The 25,142-nt window shown below is 31.7% G+C and overlaps 2 protein-coding genes and 1 long non-coding RNA gene across 3 annotated transcripts in view; 1 reads left to right on the top strand and 2 right to left on the bottom strand.

Annotated features, from left to right (window-relative positions):
- LOC123659820 overlaps positions 1-14,068 on the bottom strand; it is a 38,095-nt gene extending 24,027 nt beyond the window's left edge. Inside the window, 13 exon segments of the mRNA XM_045594990.1 lie at positions 324-440; positions 2,054-2,163; positions 2,457-2,589; positions 3,020-3,089; positions 3,399-3,567; positions 4,572-4,662; positions 5,834-6,032; positions 6,706-6,854; positions 7,426-7,634; positions 8,646-8,865; positions 9,101-9,164; positions 9,462-9,629; positions 13,394-14,068. Coding sequence (XP_045450946.1) covers positions 324-440; positions 2,054-2,163; positions 2,457-2,589; positions 3,020-3,089; positions 3,399-3,567; positions 4,572-4,662; positions 5,834-6,032; positions 6,706-6,854; positions 7,426-7,634; positions 8,646-8,865; positions 9,101-9,164; positions 9,462-9,629; positions 13,394-13,764 — 2,070 coding nt within the window. The 5' untranslated portion in view covers positions 13,765-14,068.
- Positions 6,649-7,630, bottom strand: LOC123659758. Its single transcript, XR_006744079.1, has 2 exons — positions 7,426-7,630; positions 6,649-6,854 (listed from the first exon to the last, which is right to left on the bottom strand). It is a non-coding gene; the product is annotated as an uncharacterized LOC123659758 (long non-coding RNA).
- A 324-nt stretch (positions 14,069-14,392) lies between the features above and the next one.
- LOC123659821 (mitochondrial cardiolipin hydrolase-like) lies at positions 14,393-15,276 on the top strand. The gene is made up of 2 exons (XM_045594991.1): positions 14,393-14,861; positions 14,945-15,276. The coding sequence occupies exons 1-2, from the start codon at positions 14,393-14,395 to the stop codon at positions 15,274-15,276; spliced, it is 801 nt and encodes a 266-aa protein (XP_045450947.1).
- The last annotated feature ends 9,866 nt before the right edge of the window (positions 15,277-25,142 follow it).

The raw sequence follows: 25,142 nt of genomic DNA on the forward strand, positions 1-25,142 counted from the left end.
TTTGGAAAAATATATAAACTAACTTATTTTTTTTCCAATTCAAAAAATGATAGAATTATCTTTTTGAAAATGTCACGTAAAATATTTTCTGTAAATTATAATTGAGATATAATTATGATAATAATGTTGTCTAGAATTAGATTAATAATGTAACGAAAAATATATGCATTTTTTACAACTGGCCTTAGCCATTATAACTAAATTTTATGTATAAACGGTTAACTGATTATATATGTATACAATACCTAAAAAATACCAACTCCAGCACACAGAAAAAAGGATTTTATCATCTACCAAGTTATTAGTTATTGAAATTGACTTACAATCCAAGCACCATCATATTTAATAATTTTATGGAAATCTGTAAACATTTCTTTCCAATAAGCCGAAGCGTTGGGGTGAGTAAAATCCGGCCAAGCGGTCGAAACTTTATTCCAGACCTGATAGAATAAAAATATAAATTAATTATAAGTATGAGTTTGAGTTGTTTTAGTTTGTGTTACTTATTACTGTATGGTATGGTATGGTATGGAATGGTTAACACGGGCTGGTTTCCGCAACTCGACGACTTTGCGCCTATTTTGCGTGTGTGGGAGTGATTCGGTTCACTCTTGCCACCCAAGCTCCTCCAGAAACTTCAGAAGCTTTTTTGGCTTCTTGAAGATCTCCGGAAGTGTCTTCAGGGTGCCAAGATGTTGTGCCCGGTAAGCCGCTACACCTGGACAGTAAAGAAGTACATGCGTAGCCGTTTCTTCTGTTCCCATGCAAGCACTGCACAGGGGACTGTCGGTAATGCCCATATTAAATAGGTGTTTGTTATACGGACCGTGTCCAGTCAGTGCCGCAGTTATTAGTCTCAGTTGGCGCCTGTCCAGACTTATTACTGTACTAACTTTATCAATTATAAAGGCCCAAATTATTTATTCATTTATATATTGGGTAAACTTTTTATTTTTTAAATTTATTTTAAAAAAATTTTATACAGCCTATATCTTTAACAAGGAACAAAAAATATTTTTTTTTAAGTTTTATCAATAGATGGTGAGACAATTATGTTGAACAGAACATCTAAACCTTCACCTATATTACAATCACAATCTACATATTATGTACATATAGTAACAAGTATTTTCCAGTGGTTGTACAACTCTAACTCCTCTGAAGTACCACAAGGAAGGCTACAAATAAGACATCACGTCTATTTTGAGACTCGAAAAAAAAGAAAACAAACACCCAGCAACTTTGATGTCTGTCTGTGTATCTGAACTGTCTGAAAATTTTATTCTAAAATTTTGTCAGATTATACTGTATTTTAAGTAGTGATGTTTCGGAAATCCGTATCCGTATCCGTGTATATAGATTTTTGACGATCCGGCACATCACTAATTTTAAGATAATATATTGTGAAATTTTCAAATACATTGCACAAAGTAATACCAAGTGTTTTTTAGTATGGCGAGGGGGTAAGTATAAAACTTCAGGGGTATAGGGTTAAAAAGTTGCTAAAAAGCATCACTTGATTTATGGACGACCCCTTTTCATCACAAAATTTATTAATTTGAAGTTTTCAATAGTACTAAATTTACTGATGCTGTGTGGTTACGGCATCAAAGAATATAACCACCCTCTCTCTTCCCGTAGGTGACGTAAGAGGCGACTAAGGGATAACACAGTTCTACTACTACCTTGGAACTTATAAAGCCGACCGATGGCGGGATAACCATAAAACTGCTGGCTTTGAAACACACAGGCCGAAGACGGGCAGCAGCGTCTTCGGTGCGACAAAGCCAGCCCTGCGGTCACCAACCCGCCTGCCCAGCGTGGTGACTATGGGCAACACACATGAGTTCACGGCATTTTTGGCGTGAACTTGTGGAGGCCTATGTCCAGCAGTGGACTGCGAAAGGCTGCTGTGATGATGATGATGGTCATGAATTTTACTAAAATAATGAAACCACAAGAATTATCACAAATTTTTCAACTTTTTAAGAGTGTATGACTAAAAAATATCCATCTACCCTCACAAAATTTAAAGTTACATATTAATATGTACCTTTCCAACAAAAGGTTGATCTGTTGAGTTTTTGATGAAGACGTCCATTTCTAAGCCGCGGTCGAAAGGTGGATATTCACCGGGTTTCTCTGCTGCACTGACACCTGGATCTAGAAATTATAATAAATATTAAATAGTAAATAAACAATTATTATATCGGGTTCATGTATATCATGCCTACTACCTACAGTATTTTTATTAAACGAACTTTTAATTATAAAATATAAAAAAATGACGGATTTTGTGTTTTATTATAATAAAATAGATCATTAAATTCAAACAGTAATTTTTAAAATACTTACTAATTTTTTGCTTACGCAAAATAAAAATGCCTTACAAATATAAATCAATCACCAATATTCTTCCTAAACGAAAATTCAATAAATTAAAAACTAATACTCACCAAAAAGCATGACATAGTGCATGCCTTGCTCGTGTAACTGGTTCACAAACTCGGGCAAACCCGCAAACTTTACTTTATCATACGTAAAATCGTTGCCTTCATGCATATAATCTAGATCATTCCATTGAACATCCTGAAATATACATTTATCTATACTAGTGGTCGCGCAGTGGTCGAAATTCAACCATAATTAATATAAATTATAAGTTTGAACATTATTTAGGTTCTAAACATTTTTTAGTTTAATTGGCTAGAGCACCGACACGGTCAGTCGGAGATGAAGTTCCATCCCCGCTGGAAACGGGAACGGTCGATTTTGATGTGATATTAAAAAATGTTTAGAATTCCTAATGTGTGGGTAACACAAAAATAAAATCGTACAAATGATTCAGGTTGTCAAAGACTATACTAATAAAAAAAAGAGTATATGTGTGTGTGTCAAATATATGGTATCCACTCCGAGCGGGAATCGAACCCGCGACCGTCGGTGTTTAGGCACCGCCGACACGGCACACGCGCCATTACACCAGAGCGGACAATACATTTTATAATTTAATATTTACCAGAGGTATACCGGCGTCTCTATTGCGTCGCATGACATCTTTAGTAACGTTCAAGCTGCCGTAATTGAACCTTAAAAGGAAAAGTAGTAAAAGAATTAATTTTAGAAAACTAATAAAAAAAAGTGTAATTATTTTAAAATTGTTTTTCATGTAATTACAAGACTTATATCTCGAGAGGGCTTGAACTTATTTTTTTTAGATACCTCGACAAAATTGAGTTGACTGTTATCTATTATTGTATTAATTGTATCACTTGGTATCATCTTAAATTAAGTACAAGATATATAATTATATAAGTAATTTAATCATAAAAATGTTAGAATAATTTTAATTTTAAAGGACGATAGCATATATTAATTACAATATGACACAAACTCACTTGCACAGATGAAAGCCGAGCGCCCAGTAGGGGGGTAGAAAGGGTCTCCCCACCAGTGATGTGTACTGAGACACAACTGCCTTGGGGGTAGGGCCCAGTAACACGAAGAAGTTTAACACCCCGCCCAATACCCGGTAGGTGATAGCTGGGGTCGGTTGCAAGACTATATCTGTAACATACGAAACGTATTTATGAAAGAAAACATGTCCGTAAAAACGAAACTACAACGAATCAACTCATTGTTATATAATTATTATATTTATATTATATGTATTTTTTATAATATTCCATACAAATATGTCTATAAGTAGACACAACAACTCTCCCTCTTTCCTTGTGCAGGAGAAGGATCAGAGCTTAATCCACCGCGCTGCTCCACTGCGGGTTGTTGGTTACGTTCCCTACTATAAGTAACGATCGCTATCAAGTATTTATAATAACAACCGGGACCGAAGGCTTAACGTGCTCTCTGCGGCACGCTTTTGAGTCCTCAAAGACAATCAAACCGGCAAGAAATATTTGTACAACTACAAATATCCATCCGGGGCGGGAATCGAACCCGCAAACCGTCGGTGTTTTAGGCGACTACTCACACCACTACACAAGAGCGATTGCTATGTACTGCTTAAAATAATGCTTTTAAAAAGTATTTTACATAAATAGCCTGATAAATAACCCTCTTCTATTTTCTAACTTAGAAGAAAAGGTCTAGAGATAAATTGCCACACTATTTAACCGACTTCAAAAAAGAAAGAGTGCCGAGAGCGTTACGAAAAGTGTGATCGGGCGAGGCGAACGGAAGTTTAGAAGGAGATATAAGTTAATAAAGACAGAAAGAGAGAGAGTTACGTTTCGTCAGTTTTACTTCCGTCGTATGTGTTTTTTTTTGTGTGACCTCATTTTTTACTGGGTGTACCGATTTTAGTGTTTCTTTTTTTTTTGTATTCAGTGTGGTGCTTGTACGTGCTTATATCGTATTTAAATTTGAGTCGGGTAAATCTGATGAGTAGTTTTTGAGTTAACTCTAATAATGTTTATTTGACTATATTTTAATTACATTATTTTATGTTGGGAATATTTTTATTCTATCACTTATCGATGTAAATTAGGTTTTTGACTAATCATAAATTTACTACGAATACTGTACTACGTTTTATTCGAACTTAAGCTTACCCATAGCATTCGAATTGATAAGAGCCATCCCATGACTGTTTCCATCTTTTTCCAAACACAAGTAGAACGGATGAGTCCCATATAAGTTTACCTGAAATAAGAACAAATTATGTTTCTCTAATAAGACTTATTCTTAAACTAACAAAATAATAGTTTAAAAAAAAAAAAACAAAACAAAACATGCTTTATAAATAAACCAAACTAAAAAGGAATCATCATCAATCAATCATTACAGCCTATACAGTCCACTGCTGGACATAGGCCTCCACAAGTTTACGTCAAAAATAACGTGAACTCATGTGTGTTGCCCATAGTCACCACGCTGGGCAGGCGGGTTGGTGACCGCAGTACTGGCTTTGTCGCACCGAAGAAGCTGCTGCCCGTCTTCGGCCTGTGTATTTCAAAGCCAGCAGTTGGATGGTTATCCCGCCATCGGTCGGCTTCTTAAGTTCCAAGGTGGTTGTGGAACCTTGTCATCCCTTAGTCGCCTCTTACGACACCCACGGGAAGAGAGGGGGTGACTAAATTATTTAGTGCCGTAGCCACACAGCACTAAAAGGAATAATCTTATCAAATTAGTGTATTGTCATCGGTCCTCGATAAGTCTAATAAATTTAAATTGAATCTGAAAGTCTGAAGTGGGTCAAAATGAAGTCCTAAGGAGTCGGTTACGAACATATAAATGTACTGGTGAAGCTAATAAAAAGCGTGTAAAAAGACGTTTCAATGTTTGTCAATCAGTCCATTTTAAATAAATCAATACTTGTTTGTTTAGTTAGGGCACGGTAGGAATTATCCTGCTTAAAACATGGAAAAGCTCGTCTGAGGACCTCGTCCTTCCAGAAGATCACAGCTATATAATACTGACCAGAGCTCCTGGGGGGGATGGGGGGTAGGGTCGGCAACGCGCTTGCGATGCTTCTGGTGTTGTAGGCGTCTATGAGCTCTAGGAATCGTTTACCATCAGGTGGGCCCGTACGCTTATTTGCCGATCTTAGTTTTGTTTTAAATTTAAAATTAACATCCAAATGTTAATTTTAAATCCATTTTAAATGCCTTTTGTTGAAACATGCATTATACAGGCCGTAGGCGATTTACTATTCGAACTACAAATCAACAGTCCTGTGACTGTCTAGTAAAGCTAGGACGTCGTTCGACCCTCACGGATTTTTTTTTATGTATACATACACTCACACTCATACATTCACACAGACATACATACTTACATTACACGACCTTAAATTTTAAAATAGTACACTCACGTTCTCAGTAGGGGGAATATCCCGGTTAAAGAACGTGAAGGTCCTCCACTGCAGATCGTTCTGGAAGGCAGCCTGCTTCTCTCCCAGACCATACAGCTGGTCAGAAGGCAGCTCCGAAGATAACTGGAGAAACTTGTCTGATAGGATCAAACCGCCCATGTTTTGAGTGTTTACACTGAAATAAGTGTTCAAGGTCATTAGAATTTTTTTTTAATTTATTTAAACTCATGTTACCTATAATTACAATAACGCACCCCGAAAATTGCGGGGATTTGTCCGGAGTGTTAAGTTTGAGAACAATTCATTTAAGCATTTGTCAATGCTTATTATGGTGGGTAGTTTTACAAAATAAAGTAAATATAAAATATTTTAATTCGATGTAAACGCGAACGCAAGAATGTTAGGTCATACATGATAACTATTGGTGTAGTGGTGAGAGTAGTCCGCCTTAGCATTAGCGGTCGCGGATACGATTAGTGCTTAGGGTATTTGAATTTGTACAAACATTTGTTTCTGACTTCTGCCCCTGCATGTATGTAAAGAAATAAGAAAGAAGTGTCTTGTTCTTTCTTCTCTCTTGGATATATTATGTCCTTGTAATCGCTTATCTTGCATATAAAGCCCTCGGACCCAGTTGCTATTTGAGACAAATTATAGTTACCGTTACTAATAATTAATATACCACCAGCCTATAGTGGAGCAGCGTGGTGGATTATCGAACAATATAATATATGATTTTTCTCTGTATTTAACTATTTCGAAGAAATTTTTAATTGATTATTCTATTACCTATTACCACTTAAAACTACAATTTCTAAAATTTTACAAAATCAGTTATCCATCTTATTAAATAAATTAGGTGATAATCTCACATGGTAACATTATCTGCATTCCTCACGACCTTAAATCCTACAGCAGAACTATCGACCTCTACACGGTACTTCAGCTGTGAAAGGGGACCCGACACCATCGGGATCTCGGGGTAAGCGGGTTCGAATCTGCGGTTATCTGCGTCTGTTATCTGTGGTAGATAAATATCATATCTATCAATCGATTGTAGTATCTCAATTTAATACTCATTATCCTTATCCTGAAAATTTTCTTCTCGGTTTGGATGTCTGCCCTTGTGGGTCTCCCCACCGTGCCTCGGAGAGCACGTTAAGCCGTCGGTTCCGGTTGTTATCTTGTACACCTGATAGCGACCGTTACTCATAGTAGGGAACGTATCCGCCAACCCGCATTGGAACAGCATGGTGGATTAAGCTCCAATTCTTCTCCTATATGGACAGATATGCCTATGCCTAGCAGTGGGATGTTATGGGCTAAAGTGTAATTTATTATCCTGTGAAATTTTGCGACTTGAGAAGCAGTAAATATCTAAAATTAAAAAGATCACTAATAAATTTCTCGTTTAAGATATACCAACCCAGAGTTATTTACATATAAAGTCAAGAAGACATATTGAGTGATGATCAATATTAAAAGAATTAAACAAATGGAATTTTAAAATTACTGTTCAAATGCACTTGTGTGTGTGTTGTACAGTACTTTTAGTAAAAAAATATTAAAAATTAATTAGTTATTCTACAAACCTTTATCTGTAGGATATCATCGGAAACATAATTAAAATCAAGTTTAACAGTCGCAAACTGTCCAGGGTACATTGCGTCCCGTCCTTTCCCATAATAAACTGTAATGCCATGTTTGTTTTCCGTACTGTTCATGAAGTGGTAGGTATCGTATTGTGGAGGGTAGAAGCAGTACGGAGCCCGAGGGATGCTTGTTGGTTTCCAGCAACAACCTTAAATATAAGGAATTAAAAATATATGGTCATTTATTTATTTATTTATTTAGAAACACTAATACAAAGTACGCTACACTTACATAAAAATTAATAATAATAAAAGTTTAAAGTGGCTTCCCAATCATAGGCGAATATAACTACATAATAATAAGACTATAATATGATCAATTAAGAAATTAATAGAAAAAGCGGATTCGGTCCAGGATTATATAGCTTATAAAGATGTGTGGACTTAGTGACGTACTAAAACTCAGTTTCTATATTATTTTCAAAAGAGTAACTGTGAAGTTTCTTGCCGATTCTTCTCTACAGAATCTACGTTCCGATTTGGCGGTAGCTTCACTTTTAAAAATAATAATCACTTCAAAATTTTAATTTGTAAAATGACGATTTGAATGTGCTTTTGAAGCCCATTTGAATGAAGTTGTTTTGGATTTTGAATTATCGAAAAATAGTTTTATTTTGTTTGATGTTAATGATTAATTTATTTAAATCAATATTTTTACTTTTACGACGAAACTCAACTGAATCTATTCACAGTTTTCCAAAAGAAAATATGCGAATATATATAGTGAGGTTTTTAAATATATAGTTTTCTCTTTCTCGCATCAGACGTTGCGCGGTAAAACAGCAGTCCCACGATAGGTATCAGTATTCTCACACTATTTCACTCACCGATATTTTTCAAGCCGGACCTTATATTTTGACTAGCCCGTTGGCGCAGTTTTTAATGGCCCTGCTTTCTGTTCCGCGGGTTGTGGGTTCGATTCCCGTCTGAGTCTAGGTGTATATTTGTATTTATATATTTAAATATGTATTATTTCTAAGTAAAATTGTCAAAACAAAAGAAAATAGTTATAACAGTCAACTGTTTACCTATAACACAAGCATTAAGTTGCTTACCATGGGAACAGACGACCGTGTGTGTGTTATAAGATATACATTTATATCATTTCTTAAAGAGAAAACTCCTAATTCCAATATAAAAACATTGGTAAAACAACGCACCTCGTTTAGTACACGCCTCTTCGCTTGCATTATCTTGCGGATGACAATCAAACCGCATATTGTCCGACACATTCGAACACATTTCCTTCAGAACCTCAATCGGTCGTTCCGTATAACTCTTCTTGTTATAATCCTTCTTTCTATTCACATCGGTGATGTTTATTTTATTTTTCGTTGACAGGTTATTGTGGTCGTGATAGCGGTTTTCGGTTGGTATTATCTGTAAATAAAATTTAAAAAAAATTAACATCTCAATATTAAAGGTATAAAACACAATACGAAGACAAACGCTCAGATGAAAATGGACATCGCTGTATCATATATCATGTCATGATAAGAGATCGAATCCGCGACCCCTGGTGCAACTATCAGTTACTGTAACAACTGCGCTATCGTATCGTCAACATTATTAAAAAAATTAATTTATATTACCTTTTCGATGATTATATAATTACCTTTTCGATAATAGGTGATAAAGGTTTCTTTATGTCATCCGGATGAGCGCGTTCCCACAACCTCCTGAAAATATACAAAAAAAGTTATTAAAGATGTATGCTAACGGAAATGAATTTATAAATACAACAAACAAAAAATATAAAAAATTATACAATAGGAACACATGTTGAAGCTCTGATGTTATGACTGTGAAAAGAAAATACCTGAATTAAATTTTGAGACCAACTTCAAAATACTTAACTATTTTATTAACCTTCTTTTTCTTACTTTTTCACCACACATACAATTTAAAATATAACATAAATTTTCTTATAAAGTATAATTTCAAACCTCAATAAAAATAGAATATTATTACTTTACCTGTAATGGTCATCTCCCCAGCCTCCTCCAAGGGCTCCACCCACTGCCCACCAGGCGCCCACACACAGGGCACAAAGCACCGCTATGGCTACCATTCCAGGGAAAAAGTTAGACAATTGTTCCCAAGCACGACCCGCCCAACCACGACGGGGAGAAAATCTTTCGTACCTTAAATATTTACGGAAACATGATAATAAATATATTAACAAAAATGGTATTAATAGTAATAATTATTTTTGCGTTTAAACTGAGACAATCAGAAGGTCAAGAATGAAATAGATTTGTACTGAACTGTGCTCTGCTCTATGCTCAATGCAAGCTCTCAAACCTATCTTTATATATAATATATAAAAACAAATATTTAATATCATCATCATTACAGCCTATACAGTCCACTGCTGGACATAGGCCTCCACAAGTTTACGCCAAAAATAACGTGAACTCATGTGTGCTACCCATAGTCACCACGCTGGGTAGGCGGGTTGGTGACCGCAGTACTGGCTTTGTCGCACCGAAGACGCTGATGTCCGTCTTCGGCCTGTGTATTTCAAAGCCAGCAATTGGATGGTTATCCCTCCACCGGTCGGCTTTTAAGTTCCAAGGTGGTAGTGGAACTGTGTTATCCCTTAGTCGCCTCTTACGACACCCACGGGAAGAGAGGGGGTGGCTATATTCTTTAGTACCGTAGCCACACCTTACCCTTCAACCTTATATTACTTAGATATAGCCTAACAATACTTACAATCAAATAAATTCTTAAATGTTAACTTTTAATTTAAATATAGAAATATATTACGTACAACAGACCACTAAATTCAATTGAATGCAAGCAATAATGCCAAATAACTACAGTAAGAATATAATAAAAAAATGTATTTATTATACGAAAAGTGTATTAAGCATCTCTCGCGGTTTTGCTTGTGTTGACATTTATGGTTACTATTGTTTGTCTAGTGGGAGTCATAACGTGATGTTTTATATCCTACTTTACATCTGCCCATTGTGCTGTTTAATGATGAAAAAACATAAAATTCGGGTTTAGTACATAGTATTTACTTATATTGGTACATATATCGATTACCTACAAGCAAACAAATCTTTCCACTACATTCTTAATATTGTTATAGAGATAACGCATAAAAACAATTTACACAATTTATTATTGAGGTCACCGTAGTTTTAGATAAGTTTTAAATAGTATGTATACCGATCATCGCAGAAAAAAACAGAAAAACGACGAAAACAACATTTACGTTTGTTCTCAAATAACAAAAACACATTATTAGGTATAATAACTCAAAACGACTTGTCAAACAACGCTTAAATTTAAATGGGACCACACGACAAGCACTATCTTTTGAATAAAAAAATAATCAAAATCAGATATACCAATACAACTAGTAAAAAGTTATATGATTGAGAACCTCTTCCTTGTAATGTATATGTTTCATTGTTTAATTGTTCAAGAAAGGATAGAATAGGATCCTCTTATTTATTCTCCTTTACAGAATCTACATTTCGTATCAAAGGTAGGTCACGATAACTATAATTAATTTAGTAATAATTGTGTTTGCTAGCAAACGAAAAAAGAAAACGACTTCAATTACATGGACAAGTAATATAACATAAGTAGAGGAAAACAAGAAATGCACTAGTCGCTACCACGATTTTCGAGTTTCCCTCGATTTCTCTGAGATGCCATCATCAGACCCTAGTTTTCTTATAATGGTGCCACCCTTGGCGTATCTCCTTCGAAAAAAAAAGAAAGAATCATCAAAATCAGTTCATAAACGACGAAGTTATGCGCACACAAAAATAACTACCATATATATATATATATATATATATATATATATATGGTCGTATAGAGAAAGCTCCTCCTTTTTTGAAGGCGGTTAAAAACTGATATAATTAACAATAAATGTTATTACATTACGTTTATTACATCCTTGAAAAAATTATATTAATGTTTACAAATGTTTGCCAGAAATGAGAATCAAATATGCGACCAACAGTACATTATCTAGTTTTACGACAAGGCTTTGTCAAAATCGAAAATAAAATCATAAGGTCTATGTATATTGATTTTGAGAGGAACCCAAAACAATAATAACAATTAATGATATGAATTTAATTGCAGCATTTAAAAAGTAATAAAGATAAGCAAAATAGACGATAAAAAAATGATTGTAATAAAAAATAAATACCTTTTCATTTCCAATCAATTAATGTAACACTTGACACAATATTTTGTATTTGCAAAACAGTTTACACACATGTGAGTGAATAATCGTAATAAGATATAATAAATATTGGAACCGATATTTGTATAAAATCGTAACAAAGGAATGAACTCAGTTCAATGTTCCTAGTACAAAGGTAGAACTAAATATAAACAGTATAAGAATGTTACAAAGTGTAATTGAAGAAACATTCAATGTCTTAACATTTAATTTTAATTACTCAAAATCTAACTGTAATGTTAAGAATAATTATGTTACGTTAATATTAAAAAACAATTAATTAAAAAGATATTGTTCATATCAGTAATATAATTCTGCAAGTGTCCTTGATATACCAAATTTATGTAATACTATTTTTGTGTAAAATAGTAAAAGAAACTCAAATTGTACATTAAAAAAATATAATTCAAATTAAAATTCAAAAATTTACAATCAAATAATATATACAAAATAAAAATATGTAAAAATCAAAATCAAAATCAAAAATAGCTTTATTCAAATAGGCTCCAAGAGCACTTTCGAATCGTCATTTTACAAATTAAAACTTTAAAAATAAATTATTATATTTGTAAAGTTTTATATTTGTAAGTGATAGATAAAACATGCTTTGTTTAAAAACAATAAATATCATTTATGCTTTGTATCTTTCATTCATTAATATAAAATTAAAGTAATTGATTTGTTTTTCTATTTATCTCACATATGTATTAATGTAAGTATACAATCTGATTTTGTCTAAATAATTTGCAATTTTGTGAAAACTCAGTGATAAAAAAGCTTCTGTTATTATTGATTCCATATCTAATAACATCAGGGTCTATTCCTAAGATAGGTTACCTAATGTCTGTGTTATAGGTAACAGATAACTGATATTGCTACATATTTTTTATAACAAATATACAGATATAAATAAATGCATATATTACAACACCTAAAGTAAGGGCAGTAATTAAATCCATAATCCCTGGATCAAACTACGTCAACAAGCTAATTAAAGTAACTATATACTAAGTTTTAATATAATTACTTTACTATATTTTTTTTCTGTCTGCTTTACCTAATTTGTTTTTGTATCCTCATAATCTTTTAGATTTATAAAGGATAGTTGAAAGGTTTATTGTAAAGAAGACATTGTAAGTAGATAGAGGTTTGTATTTTGAAATTTCATTGATTCAGTCTGTAACATACCACTTCTGGGTATAGGTGTCTTTCTCCACGTATGAGAACAATTGGAGCTTTATCTACCACACTGCTGCACTGTGTATTAGCTGATATATTCCTAATAATTGCTATCACATGACAGATGTATATCATAACAACGGGCACCTACATCTTAAAATGCTCTACAAGGCACAAGGAGTATTCTGTATACTTTCTTAAATACAAAATAATATTATGTTCAATGAGAATAATATCTAGTGAGTGGATCTAGATATTGGCTATTTAATTTCCTATTTAGATTATAACTAGCATGCAACATGTAAGGAGTATACCTTAGTCCATATTCATATTTTATTATCTACCAATGCAATTAAGAACTTTTCTTACAATGAAAACTCAATTCGTTGTAAAACGTACAGGCTATAAGAAATCATGCTACATTACATCGAAGCAGATCAGAAAAATATAATTAATTTAAAAAATTGTTCTCCCTTTCCTCTAATATGTTTATTATATACTTAATATTACCGGTGGTCTCTAGTAGATTCTCCTTCATCTCTAGGCTTTGGTATGACGCCGCTAAAGAGATGTCTTCGGCTAGACTTGTCGGTCCTTCCAAAGGGAGCAAAAGACAATTTTCTTTTATAAGATGCATTTTTAGGACCGTTCAAAGACGTCTCTGTATGCATTCCAACATTACGTATTGATGGTTCACCGCCTTCGGCGAACGTTGAGTTCTTATCACTTTCATAGTAAAGACGATAATTTATGTTATCATTAAGAGTCAGTAAATCGGTTTTCGCTCCTGGTGATTTGTCGCAAAAATCCTCGAATGATACTATTTCATAATCTTCGTCGTCATCTTGGCATTTTTCCGCTTTATATGGTATTTTTGGCATATTTTTTCAAGAAAGCGCGATGCGCAGTCTAAATTAATTTTAGAAATGTTTAGTCAAGAACAACTTTATTAATAACATTTACGACTTATTTTATAACTTCAATGAATTACAAATTTTCAATGAAGCAGCATTGTCTTTGTTTTCTTATCACATAAAATATAAAATAAAATCCTATTTTTTTTTCTGAATACAACATCAAGTCATCAATAATAATTCACACACACATTGAAAAACGTAAGCCTTTTTGTCTTTATTACATTGACAGCTGCACACATTCAAGAAGTTTATTAGTAAATGAACTATCCGAACTAAATTTCTGAACGCAGTAAATATTTTAAACCCTTAATTTAAAAATCATGAAACTAACTTTATTTAGTAAAATGGTAAATAATAGTAACAAAATAAACTATTTAAAAAATAATAATGAAATAAAAAAAACTATATCGTAGAAACTTTACTGATAAAAGTTCGTTATAATTAATAAAGAACAATTATAGAATAGAAATGATAAATATTTGAAGGTAGATTGAGATAGTTTATACTTTCGAAATTTTTTATTAAATGCATGGACGCCATGGTGGAATATTGAAATTAGTAATAATTTAAAAGAAGCTTGTAAAAATTCAATATGGACTGGAAAAGTGCGAAATTTATTTTAATGTCTACGGCTACCGCAGTTGTTGTTTCTCAAGTAGCAAAAAAGGTGTGCAAATACTTATATAATTTTAAGAAAAGTTCACAAGACGTGGTTGCAAACGACTATGCCTTTAGCGACGACGCTGCAATTTTTAATAATAAAATTCGCGATATTAATGACGTGATATTATTTTCGGATGATGTTGTTCGCCACACAATAAGAGTGCCCCCAAACAAGGATATTACCATATGTGAGAGCAGAGAACTAAATTGTTTCAAACTTATAAAGTATATTAAATCCGCACGTGAGACGTTAGATGTCTGTATGTATTTAATAACAAGCAGTGAAATAGCTGAACAGATAATAAGACTGGGGCAACGGCATATTCTAGTCAGAATTGTCGTCGACAGTGATATGGCTGATACACCTCCATCACAAATAAAAAAATTACAGGAATACAGTAAGCCTTTTTTTTCTTTTTTTTCTCAATTTGACGTCTTAGAAATGACACTTTAAGTATTTAAATGTGAATAATATTTGCAGGTTTTATACAGGTTCAAACAAATAAAAAGTCTATATTAATGCATCACAAGTTTTGCATTATAGATGGTCCTAAGGCGATTAAACGAAAAAATTTACTAAAAACTCATGCCGAAAAATTAAATATTCACTCTCAATTCGCAAAACAAAACAGCAAACAGTCCAAAACAAAAAATACTAAAGGTTTTGTTATGTCAGGATCGTTAAATTGGTCTACACAAGCCATGGTTTCAAACCGAGAAAGTGTTATAGTTACTTCAAACACTAATATTGTAAATAAATTTGAAAAGGAGTTTGAAAGTTTATGGGTAGAAGAAGAACCGGTAAGATTATGACATTCAGTATTTTAATACATTTAATTTTCATTATATTGCTCATAAAATGTTTTGAAATGATTTTTTTTTTACTTTCAGGCTGTACTTTCATCACTATGACAATAATCATCTAGCAACTAAAAACAAGAAAATAGCCATTTTAATTTATTTTAACTTATTTTAAACACTATTTTAATGGTAAGTTTAAAATTATTTTTTTAAAACACATCATTCAATTCACAATATCATTCCTTTTAATTTTGCTTATGGTCCTATTTTCATTCATTCAAATTCTTTCACTTCTTACACAAATTTGACATACGTCGTATCATGCCATAGACAATTCCATGTGCACTTCAATTCAATTTCGATCGATCATATGTTTTCTTTGTGTAGGTTTTTCAGCCGCTGATATTCGATTTGGTTATAAGTTTTGAATTTATAAATTCCCGAAAAAGTTGTATATAGTGATTAAGAAGTGTATTCGGGCATATTTATGTATGCCTGTGTCCAAAAAGTATTTTATTTGGTATTCTTGCATGGTGCATTTCGGAATGCACGTGCTTGCATTTTCAGTCAATTTCTGAAATTTCAGTCAACAAAGTGAACTTAAAACTTTCGTTTTATTTTAAGTAACATTGTTACCTTTGAGCAAACTCCTTGTTATTTCTATAATTTCGTTTTTAAGCTCTAAAACGTGGTTTTAAACGAAGACAGGTTTAATTAAGGATTCATATTTGGTTATTTTCTTATTGTATTTTCCGCGATGAATCTAAGTTTCTTCGGCAGCTTACGAAAGGATAAAATGTTTGTGGTGAGTATTAAATCCTGGGATTTGCAGAATATGTGATAAAAGTTTTAAAAAATAGTAGATAATTGCTACTGTGTTGGATTTCGTAAAATACCATGTTATTTAAATTATATTTCAGGTAAAACTATACGTTGATATTTAGATTGTTTTAAAATATTCTTCATCATTAAAAAGAAATATAACATTGTATATATTTTCAAATAACCTCTCATTTAAAAGTGCAAAGTCAGACAATTATTTTTTCAAAGTTACATCCATTGAATTTATAAGTAAAATCAAAAATCAAAGGTTGATGATTAAATAGTTTTATTGTTTTGCCTAGCCCTTGCCAAAATTAGTTAAAACAGCAAATATGTCCATCCATCAATAACCTCACATTTGAAACAAAATGATAAAGGTTTAGAAACATGGTTATTTTAGTTGCTAAGAAAATCCTTAATTACTGAACAAAATGTGCCCTTTTAATTTTCATTGCTGCTAATAGTATTATTAAGATGTAAAGTAGAATTGGAATTTAATATATTTTTATTAATCTTTAATTATTCCTAATGTTACAGCAATGCAAGCATGGTTTTTATCTCATTGCAACTTAGTAAAATTTAAATAAATGAATGATAAGTATATATTTTAACATGCGCTGTTGCACCACATGGTCGTCTGTTCATAAGATAGTCAACTTTATGCCTTTCTTTATGTAATAGCTTACCAATATATCTACAAATTGTTTTATATACATATAAATAATACATAAACAAATAAATACATTTTACATTTAGATTCGGGGCAGGATAATACTTCCCGGGGTAGAATTCAGGTCAGGTTCTATAACCATGCTGATGTAACAATTGCTTAAATTGTATTAAACCAACTAATTTGTATTAATACTTTGTATATTATCTTTCACAGTACAGTGGTGTTAATAGTTTTAGTAATACAGTAATTAGTTTAATTCAGAAAATAATTCTTTTTTGTATTTGTAAAAATATCTGTGTTCAATAGGTATGCATTTGTCTTATCATACCCATACCATACCATCTTATTATACAAAACAGTGAGGTTATTGGACCCATTTGTATTAATATATCTAATATAAATCTGATAGTGACAAAATTGAATGTTAAATAGTTTAAATGTGGATTGATAGTCCAATAGGAAAAGATCCCCTTTGGCCAACAGTGGGACATTAACAGAATATTCCAGAACAGATAATATTGTTAATTATTTAATTTTCAGATTCTTTGAGACCAATTAATTATATATTTAATGAATCAAGTTGATGGTTTTGACGGGTTTGATATAATGTTAAAAATTAATTTTAGTTAAAATGTGATTTGACTCTAAAGGCTAATGCATATGTTATTTATTTAAATAACAAAATCTTGTATTTTATTAATATATAATATTAATTCTTACATGATACTGTTGTAGTTCTTGAACTTTTTTAGTTAACCATTTCGTTAATGCTAAAGATACTTGTCTGCTTTAATAGTTGGTGACATTGTGCTGAGGCACATAACCACATGTTAACACATTGGTATCAGTTACTTATTCATTTTTATTTATTTATTTTTTCTTAATGTACACCGAAATACAGACACAAAGAAAGATACAATACAAGATATACAAAGGCAATCTTATCGCTAAATAGCGATTTCTTCCAGATAACCTTTGGGTACTGGAAACGATACAGTAGCAGCGGTTAGAGGTGTGCACAAATTAATGAGGAAAGTTCAATAATAAATAGACAAAAACTACGATATGATAGACTTACATATTTATTAAAAAGGAAAAAAAAACATAAATAAGTAAATTTTTTTTTGTATAAAATATATAATACACATATACACACACATATATACATATATACGTACACATACATAAATATATACATACACATACATAAATACATTTAGACATACATATAATTACATAATAATATGCATAAAAAATAATTACATACATATAAAATACATTAACGAATAATTATTTACTAAAAATAATATATAAATATCATACAAATAAATGTTATTAACGATATGTAGATAGAAAATGTTGTTTAACACATTGTTTAAAAATATCTATCAACTCCGCTTGCCGAATGTCTCGCGGTAAGTTATTATCATAAAAATGTAATTGTTATTACATATTGCTTTCTATATCCCGTAAACTAATACTGAATTTTTCCTCCAACTTGGGAGCATGGGCAATTAAAATACAAGTCATCTAATGTATAAGAGAAAAGTTTTTGCCTTTATTTGAATGTTCGTCAACTTGGCCCGACTTTAATGTTTAGCGGATGTTATAGTTCAGTTTATTAACCTTTTTATTATCTTTGTTTCAGATTAAAACATTTATTGTGCAACACCACATGTGCAAGTGCAAGTTATGTGTAACAAATTATAATGCAGTGCATCGATATAAAGTTAAATATAAAAACGACGACTATGAAACGTGAAAGATATGGTTTTAATATGTGTTTAGTTGCAAGAAGATTATTTTGTTATAAATAATGTGGTTTGAATAAGTGCGCTTTGGATGCAGTGTCTAATAGATGGCGTTGTTATCATCATTGCTGAGTAGAAAGGATCTCATTTTGCTATCCACCGCTAGGTGGCGCTGGTAAGTAGTAACATCAAGTAATTTCGGCAGTAGTGACATCTCGCGTGTAATAGTAGAAATATTTTGATGTACTTCGATGTCGTCCGCTAGATGTCACTCCAAGTTAGAACTTCTGTAACGAACATGGATTATTTTGTGCGTATATTATTGTGACATAGTAACAATTTGTCTTTAGATTACACTCAATTACAAATAGTACCATTTGCAAAGGATCAATTAAGTACTCAAATATGCATAGCTGGTTACCATAGAAACATCTTGGTTGAAGTGTTATTATTACTTTTTGTAATGTAATGTATAAGGATTCTTATTTCATAACATTAAACAACTTTCCGGTATTTTTTTCGTTTTGGAAATTAAAACTTGAAACCTTTTTAATTCATAAATATTTGTTCATGAATACTATTGTCAGTATCCATTGTCTCTTTAAACGACGTTGGATTTTTACCTAAAATTTATTACACAATATTAATTAATAACATAAAATGCAAGTAGACAAAGATAATCGTTCAATAGTATGAAACTATTAACAAGGACACGGAAATAGTTATAATTTTGAATTCTTTACTTAATCGTAATCAGTGTGTAGTCCATTTTTTACAATAAACATATATTCCAGTTTTAATGGCGCTAGGTTAGAGAAGTTACGTAACATTTCCATTTCTTTGACTTTTAGAATTGAAGAAATTTAAATACAGTAGTAAAAGTGTAATTTAATAAACAAACACCGTTGACTTTATTTGATAACTTTTGTAAACAAACACTTAAAAACAATGTTGTTCCCGGAAGGTGTAAAGACATTAAAAATCTCTACGGGCATACAAACTACTTTCATTAGATGCTTTTCTTAGTAAAATGATTTTTTTTAAGATTTTTTTTCGACCGAAGGCGGGAAGTAACACGTTACGATCTTTATCAAGTTGGGAATAATGAAATAAACCAAATTTTTATATAACGGGCTCTTATTTTTTTTTTACTTTTGAAGCTAAGACTGTTGTTTATGAAAACATGATTTCAATATGTAGGTAAAGTTGCGCTTGTCACTAATAGAAATATAAATTTAATTTCTTTTGACCTTTTAGACCAGTGCCGAAGTGCCGTTTAAAAAGGGTAAAAAGTAAAAAAAAAAATAGAATAGTTAGTTATAATTTCTAATAGGTTTCATAACCTATTAGAAAAGTAAGGTAATAAAATAAAACGAAAAATAATTTATGGGCGATTTTACATCAGAAAGTAGGGAGGGATGAGATTTTAAGGTTGAAAACGGTTTATCACGATTTCCGGCAAAACTACGAGTCGTATCGAAAAAAGTTAAATGGCAAAGTTGTAGGTAATAAAAAGATCTACAACTTTTGTCTGTGCATTTTTTTCATTTAACCTCAAAACTTATGCGAAAAATTCAAAACATTGACTGGTTATTTTTTCTCCCTTGAAACTTTGTCCACGAAATAAGGAGAAAACTTACTTTTTATGTCCTAAATACACTGTAATTTTTTTTTTTATTAAAAAATATTATTTTTTCTTCTTATTTTGATTTAATATCAAAAATAGGTATATCATCATTATCAATCGAAAATATATTTGCTTTTTCAAAAAAATCTACTTTATTTCTACTTCACATTATAGGTACTTGTTAATGAAATTTATTTGCATCGTTTGATGCTGTAATTTATTATGATACACTTGTGAAAATTTCGTTTCTTTCTAACTTTCATCGAAACGCTACCCAAAGATCATTAGTTTTAACACATAACATACACAGAAACTAAACAAAATCGTCACGAAGTGTACCCGTAAACTACTCGTAATACTGATTTTTTTTACTTGGATGACTTTCGAAAACACACAAAAGCTATTTAGAGAATAGTAATCTATAACCGTTTATTAAATTAACATTCATCTCAAACTCCTCAGGAAATCGCATCCTCGAAAAATTTAAATAATAATGTTAGAGGTCCCCGCGGAATAGTAGATTATGCTAATAAGAAATAATGCGAGCGAAACCCAACGTAATAGTGTAGTAAAATTTTAAATATACCGAAGCCCAGCTGTGTGCCCTCGCCTTAGCCCTTAGGCCGTGTGACTCACGTACGATTTAACATATTAAAACATTTTTATATTTACAAACAAAGCCCTAAAGGGTTAAGAGCCCCGGATGTTTCCAGAAATGGAAACTTGGAAGGAAGTAGGGAATAAAGACTTTATTTTGATGAGCGACGTTACAATGATCGAGTTCGATTCGATTATTTTCGTTTTCGAAGGTCGATTATTGTTGAAGGGACAATAACAGCAAGTGACTTATATAATTATGTCGACGATGTACTATTAATAATCTAAGGGCCTGTTTAACTGTTTAGCAAATGGTTTCATGTGTTTCGAAAGAAATGAGTGATAAAATGGAGTTAGATGTTTAAAAATTATATTATGTACCGTATTATAATATTATGTGCTGTTATACTTTAAGTATCTTAACAAAATGGTAAAACAATTCATAAATGATGTTACTAAGGTTCATTTTAATTCTAATTGGTGTTAAAAATGAATGTAAATGGGAAATTTATTAACAATATATTCTTATCAGAATCACATTCTTGTACGATTTTAATGCATACACTGATTCGAATAGAACAAAAAATTAGCATCCAAATTGAAGCCAATCGTAAAGACAGATTCAAATAAGCATATTTTTGAAATTTTTATTTTCATTCACTGACTCGTTTTAATAGGACAAAACAAATGCAAATGATTTTATTAAATAAATAACTAAGCAGATTCTGAGAGGTTTTGTAATTTGAATGTAATCTAACTTCTTATATAAATACAATCGCTAGATGTGTTGCTAAGCGCAAAACTCTTGAATGGCTGGACTATTTCCTAACATTTTTATAATACTTTATATGTTCTTATGGTTAGAAAAAATTTAGAATACGTAAATATTATTTAAATTACGCGTTTGACAGTTTGTGATACCGGACATTTTTCTAGATAGAAATATAATCATGTTTGCTTGCGAACGACAAAAAAAAACGACTAATTACATCGACAAGTAATATAACGTAGGTAGATGAAAAAATTGTCAAATAAATACGTATTATTAGAAATAACTCAAAAAGTACTCGTCAGATCTTGATCAAATTTTAATGGGGCCATAAGCCAGCTTTTGATTAGAAAAAGAATCATCGAAATCGGTCTACCCAGTTAAAAATTACAAAGAAAAACTACAATTGAATTGAGAACATTCACATTTAATTTAAAAAAAATTACTTTTTTTTGTAATAAGGCTCTTTTCTTTTAAATATTGTGAATTATTTTATTATAGGTAATGTATGCAAAAAAGTATGAAATAAATATAAAAAAAAAAAATAATTTAATATATATTCTCTTAAACCTAATGCCTCAACTAAATGAAGTACTTACGTATATTCTATTAAACTTCATCAAACCGCCAATGAACATGTAAAATATAAACTTGTCTTACATTTATTGTAAGAATAACCTTCTATTGTGTAGAATAATTGTAATAAATATATTATCGTGTTTTATAAAACGTTATTTATTACCCAACACAGTAATAACAGGCGTAGCCGCTTCAGATTCATATTATTCAGTTATTCATGTAATTTACGATCAATTTGTATTAGTGCTTTTCGAAAGAAAAACTCGTTAAAACTCCCATTCATATCTGCGCAACAACAGCATCTTGCGCCGTCAATAGGCGAATAATTGAATTTTACGTTTTATATAACAGCGCATCACCTGCATTTAAAAATGAAATGTGGAGCGATCCCTTCTTACATCTGACATATCGAAACTTAATGTCTCCTGCTATTGTGCTGTGAAGACATTGTACGTATATTTCGCAGACGTTGCGACGTATAGAGAAATTAAGCCCTTATTTATGGCGGGACAATATTGATTTACGAGCGTATCGACTGCGGCGGTTGTGTGTTTCTGTGGCTCGAGCTAAAGCCAGGTGCGATCTCGTTCAAATTTTTAACTATTGTCCACGTTACCATCGGTTTCGTTGTACAATAGCGCTAAGGTTTTCATAGAAACGTCTTGCAAAATGGGCCATTATAAAAACTGCATTCAATGCAGTATTGGATATATTAAGGATTTTTCGCTTTATTCGCTCGCAGTACAGCCTAAAATAGCCGAAATGGACGCTGTTTTTTTTAAATATACGCTCAACGGTCACCTGCGTTTCTTTGTGAATTCAGTCGCGTGCCCGCCTTTGTGCTATCGTGTTAATGTCTTAAATTACAGATTTTTTACCGATTTGGTTCTAAACAGCTTATAAAAACATAAAACGAGTACAATGTCTAAATTTTAAAAGATTATTTGTAAAGTAAACACGTCAGCCATATGCTGAACGTCGTATGAAAATGACACCGGTGGATTTCAAACTGCTGTGGCGTTGTTGAATAGAGTGTCCTAAAATAATATTACGTTAGGCCAAAATATAATTTTGTGAATTCTCGCATTAGAAAAATTTTATTTATCAATATTCTTTTTTGCTACGCTTCATTTTAAATTGATTTGTAATTTGAAATTATTTAACGGTTAAACGACAGTATATATAGACACAAGGTATTGTAACAATTTTTCAGATTCATATCATGTGTTGCACTTTTTGTTTATAATCGCAGATTAAGATTTCTTTATGAAATAACTCCCATAGTCCATTACTGTCGGCGAATATGATCACAGATTAATGTACGAACGCGTGCATTTCTGAAAATTCTTTACGATTCTCGTCTTGCATGCGCGCGCGCCGCTAATAATTTTTATGTCGACATTAAAAAAGATATTTACGGTAAAATATACGACCAAAGAAACTATAAGTGCCCATCGCAATTTCTACCGGTTAAGCTCGTACCGAATAAGGCTACGATGGAGTTGTTAATACCACTCGTTTCGTCTTAAAGGCCATATGAAAACTGTGTCTCGGAAAAAAGTACGATTGTTTTATATCGATGATTTTGTATGTTTATATCTCACGTACACAAGAACGATTGTTGGTACATTTTTAAAATATTTTTAAATCGGTACTTTTTACGATTTGTTTGTATTAATCGATAGTTTCTTTGTCTTATATTATACATTGATATTCCAAAACGATATTAAAAAACGAAAGTCGGTTTAATTGTTTCAAATATAAAAAACAGGCTTTTCGTCGTCCCAAAGTTAGGGAGATATAACAATTTTAATACCTAAAATAATTTCGTGTAGTTATATTACTATCCGAATGTAACATAGATTGTTACTCCATGACATTAAGCAGATATAATAAGACCAGCCAGTCGTCATTTTAAGTTAAATATTGTTTTTAGTTGTAAAACATTTTTAAAAATTATTCGCACGAACAATAAAACAGAGGAAGGCTCGTCTCGCCACGTAACTTCCCGTATCATAACGCCTCTGTTGCCGACAAAAGAGTTTTCTGTATAACTTAAATTATAATTTATATGTTAAGTGCCCTACAGACGGAGCGTAATACGCAGCGGTACAGAACGGCTTGAGAATGATCTTTTGAAAAAAAATTTGAGAGGGACTCATTTATTTACTGTCTATATTATTTTCTTTTTACAGTTTATATATAATTCAATAATGTCGATCGACCAATTAAATAATAATGTGTCATAGTTCAGTTATTAGTATCAGTGTTACCTAGAACACAGGAATTAAGTTACCCACTGTAGATAGGAACAGACTACTTATTTAATATTATTTCAATTTCTCATTTATTATTATATATTTATTTATTTTAACATGAGGTATAAGTGAAAGAATTATTTTATAATACATCATAAATTTTATAAACTTTACCGTGTACCATTATCACCGATTTTTATTAACAAACGCAAAGGCTTGAAATTACTTTGAGTATAAAAAAAAAATATTTTGAAATTATTTCACTATGTGTTCTGTGCCCCAAGCGTACACATTATCGGACCCTAGATACAATACTAAAATATTTAGTTATTAAAAGTTTTCAGCCGCAGTACAGCGTTCAGTATGAACCCCCCTTACCGTTAATGTACATAATGCACACGCGACCAAGTCTAGACCGGAAACATGGAGTTTTTTTATGGATCGAATCTCCCCGATATTGCCTTAGGCTGGATAAATACGGGATCCTTTTAAAACTTTTCAATTTATACAAGAAAAAATTTCGAGTAACGATGTCTTGTGTTCGATCCGGTATATTCTATTTAAAGACTAATCTTTTAAAATATTTTATGAGGTAATTCTTTGTAAAAATAATTGGACGGTGACTTTATGTTAAATTATATTTGTTAATATTAAATATGATAATGTTTTGGTTCCATAGGAAGATAAATTTAGTCGTATTTAATACTAGATATTTTTCTCGGATTCGTCTGTGCTTAATTTAGACTTTTGTTAGATATCGTACCTAGTTTTATCATACATACTTTATTATTTGTCGTGTAAA

The sequence above is a fragment of the Melitaea cinxia genome, chromosome 14 (genome assembly GCF_905220565.1).
Source record: "Melitaea cinxia chromosome 14, ilMelCinx1.1, whole genome shotgun sequence".
In the NCBI taxonomy this organism is placed as follows: domain Eukaryota; kingdom Metazoa; phylum Arthropoda; class Insecta; order Lepidoptera; family Nymphalidae; genus Melitaea; species Melitaea cinxia.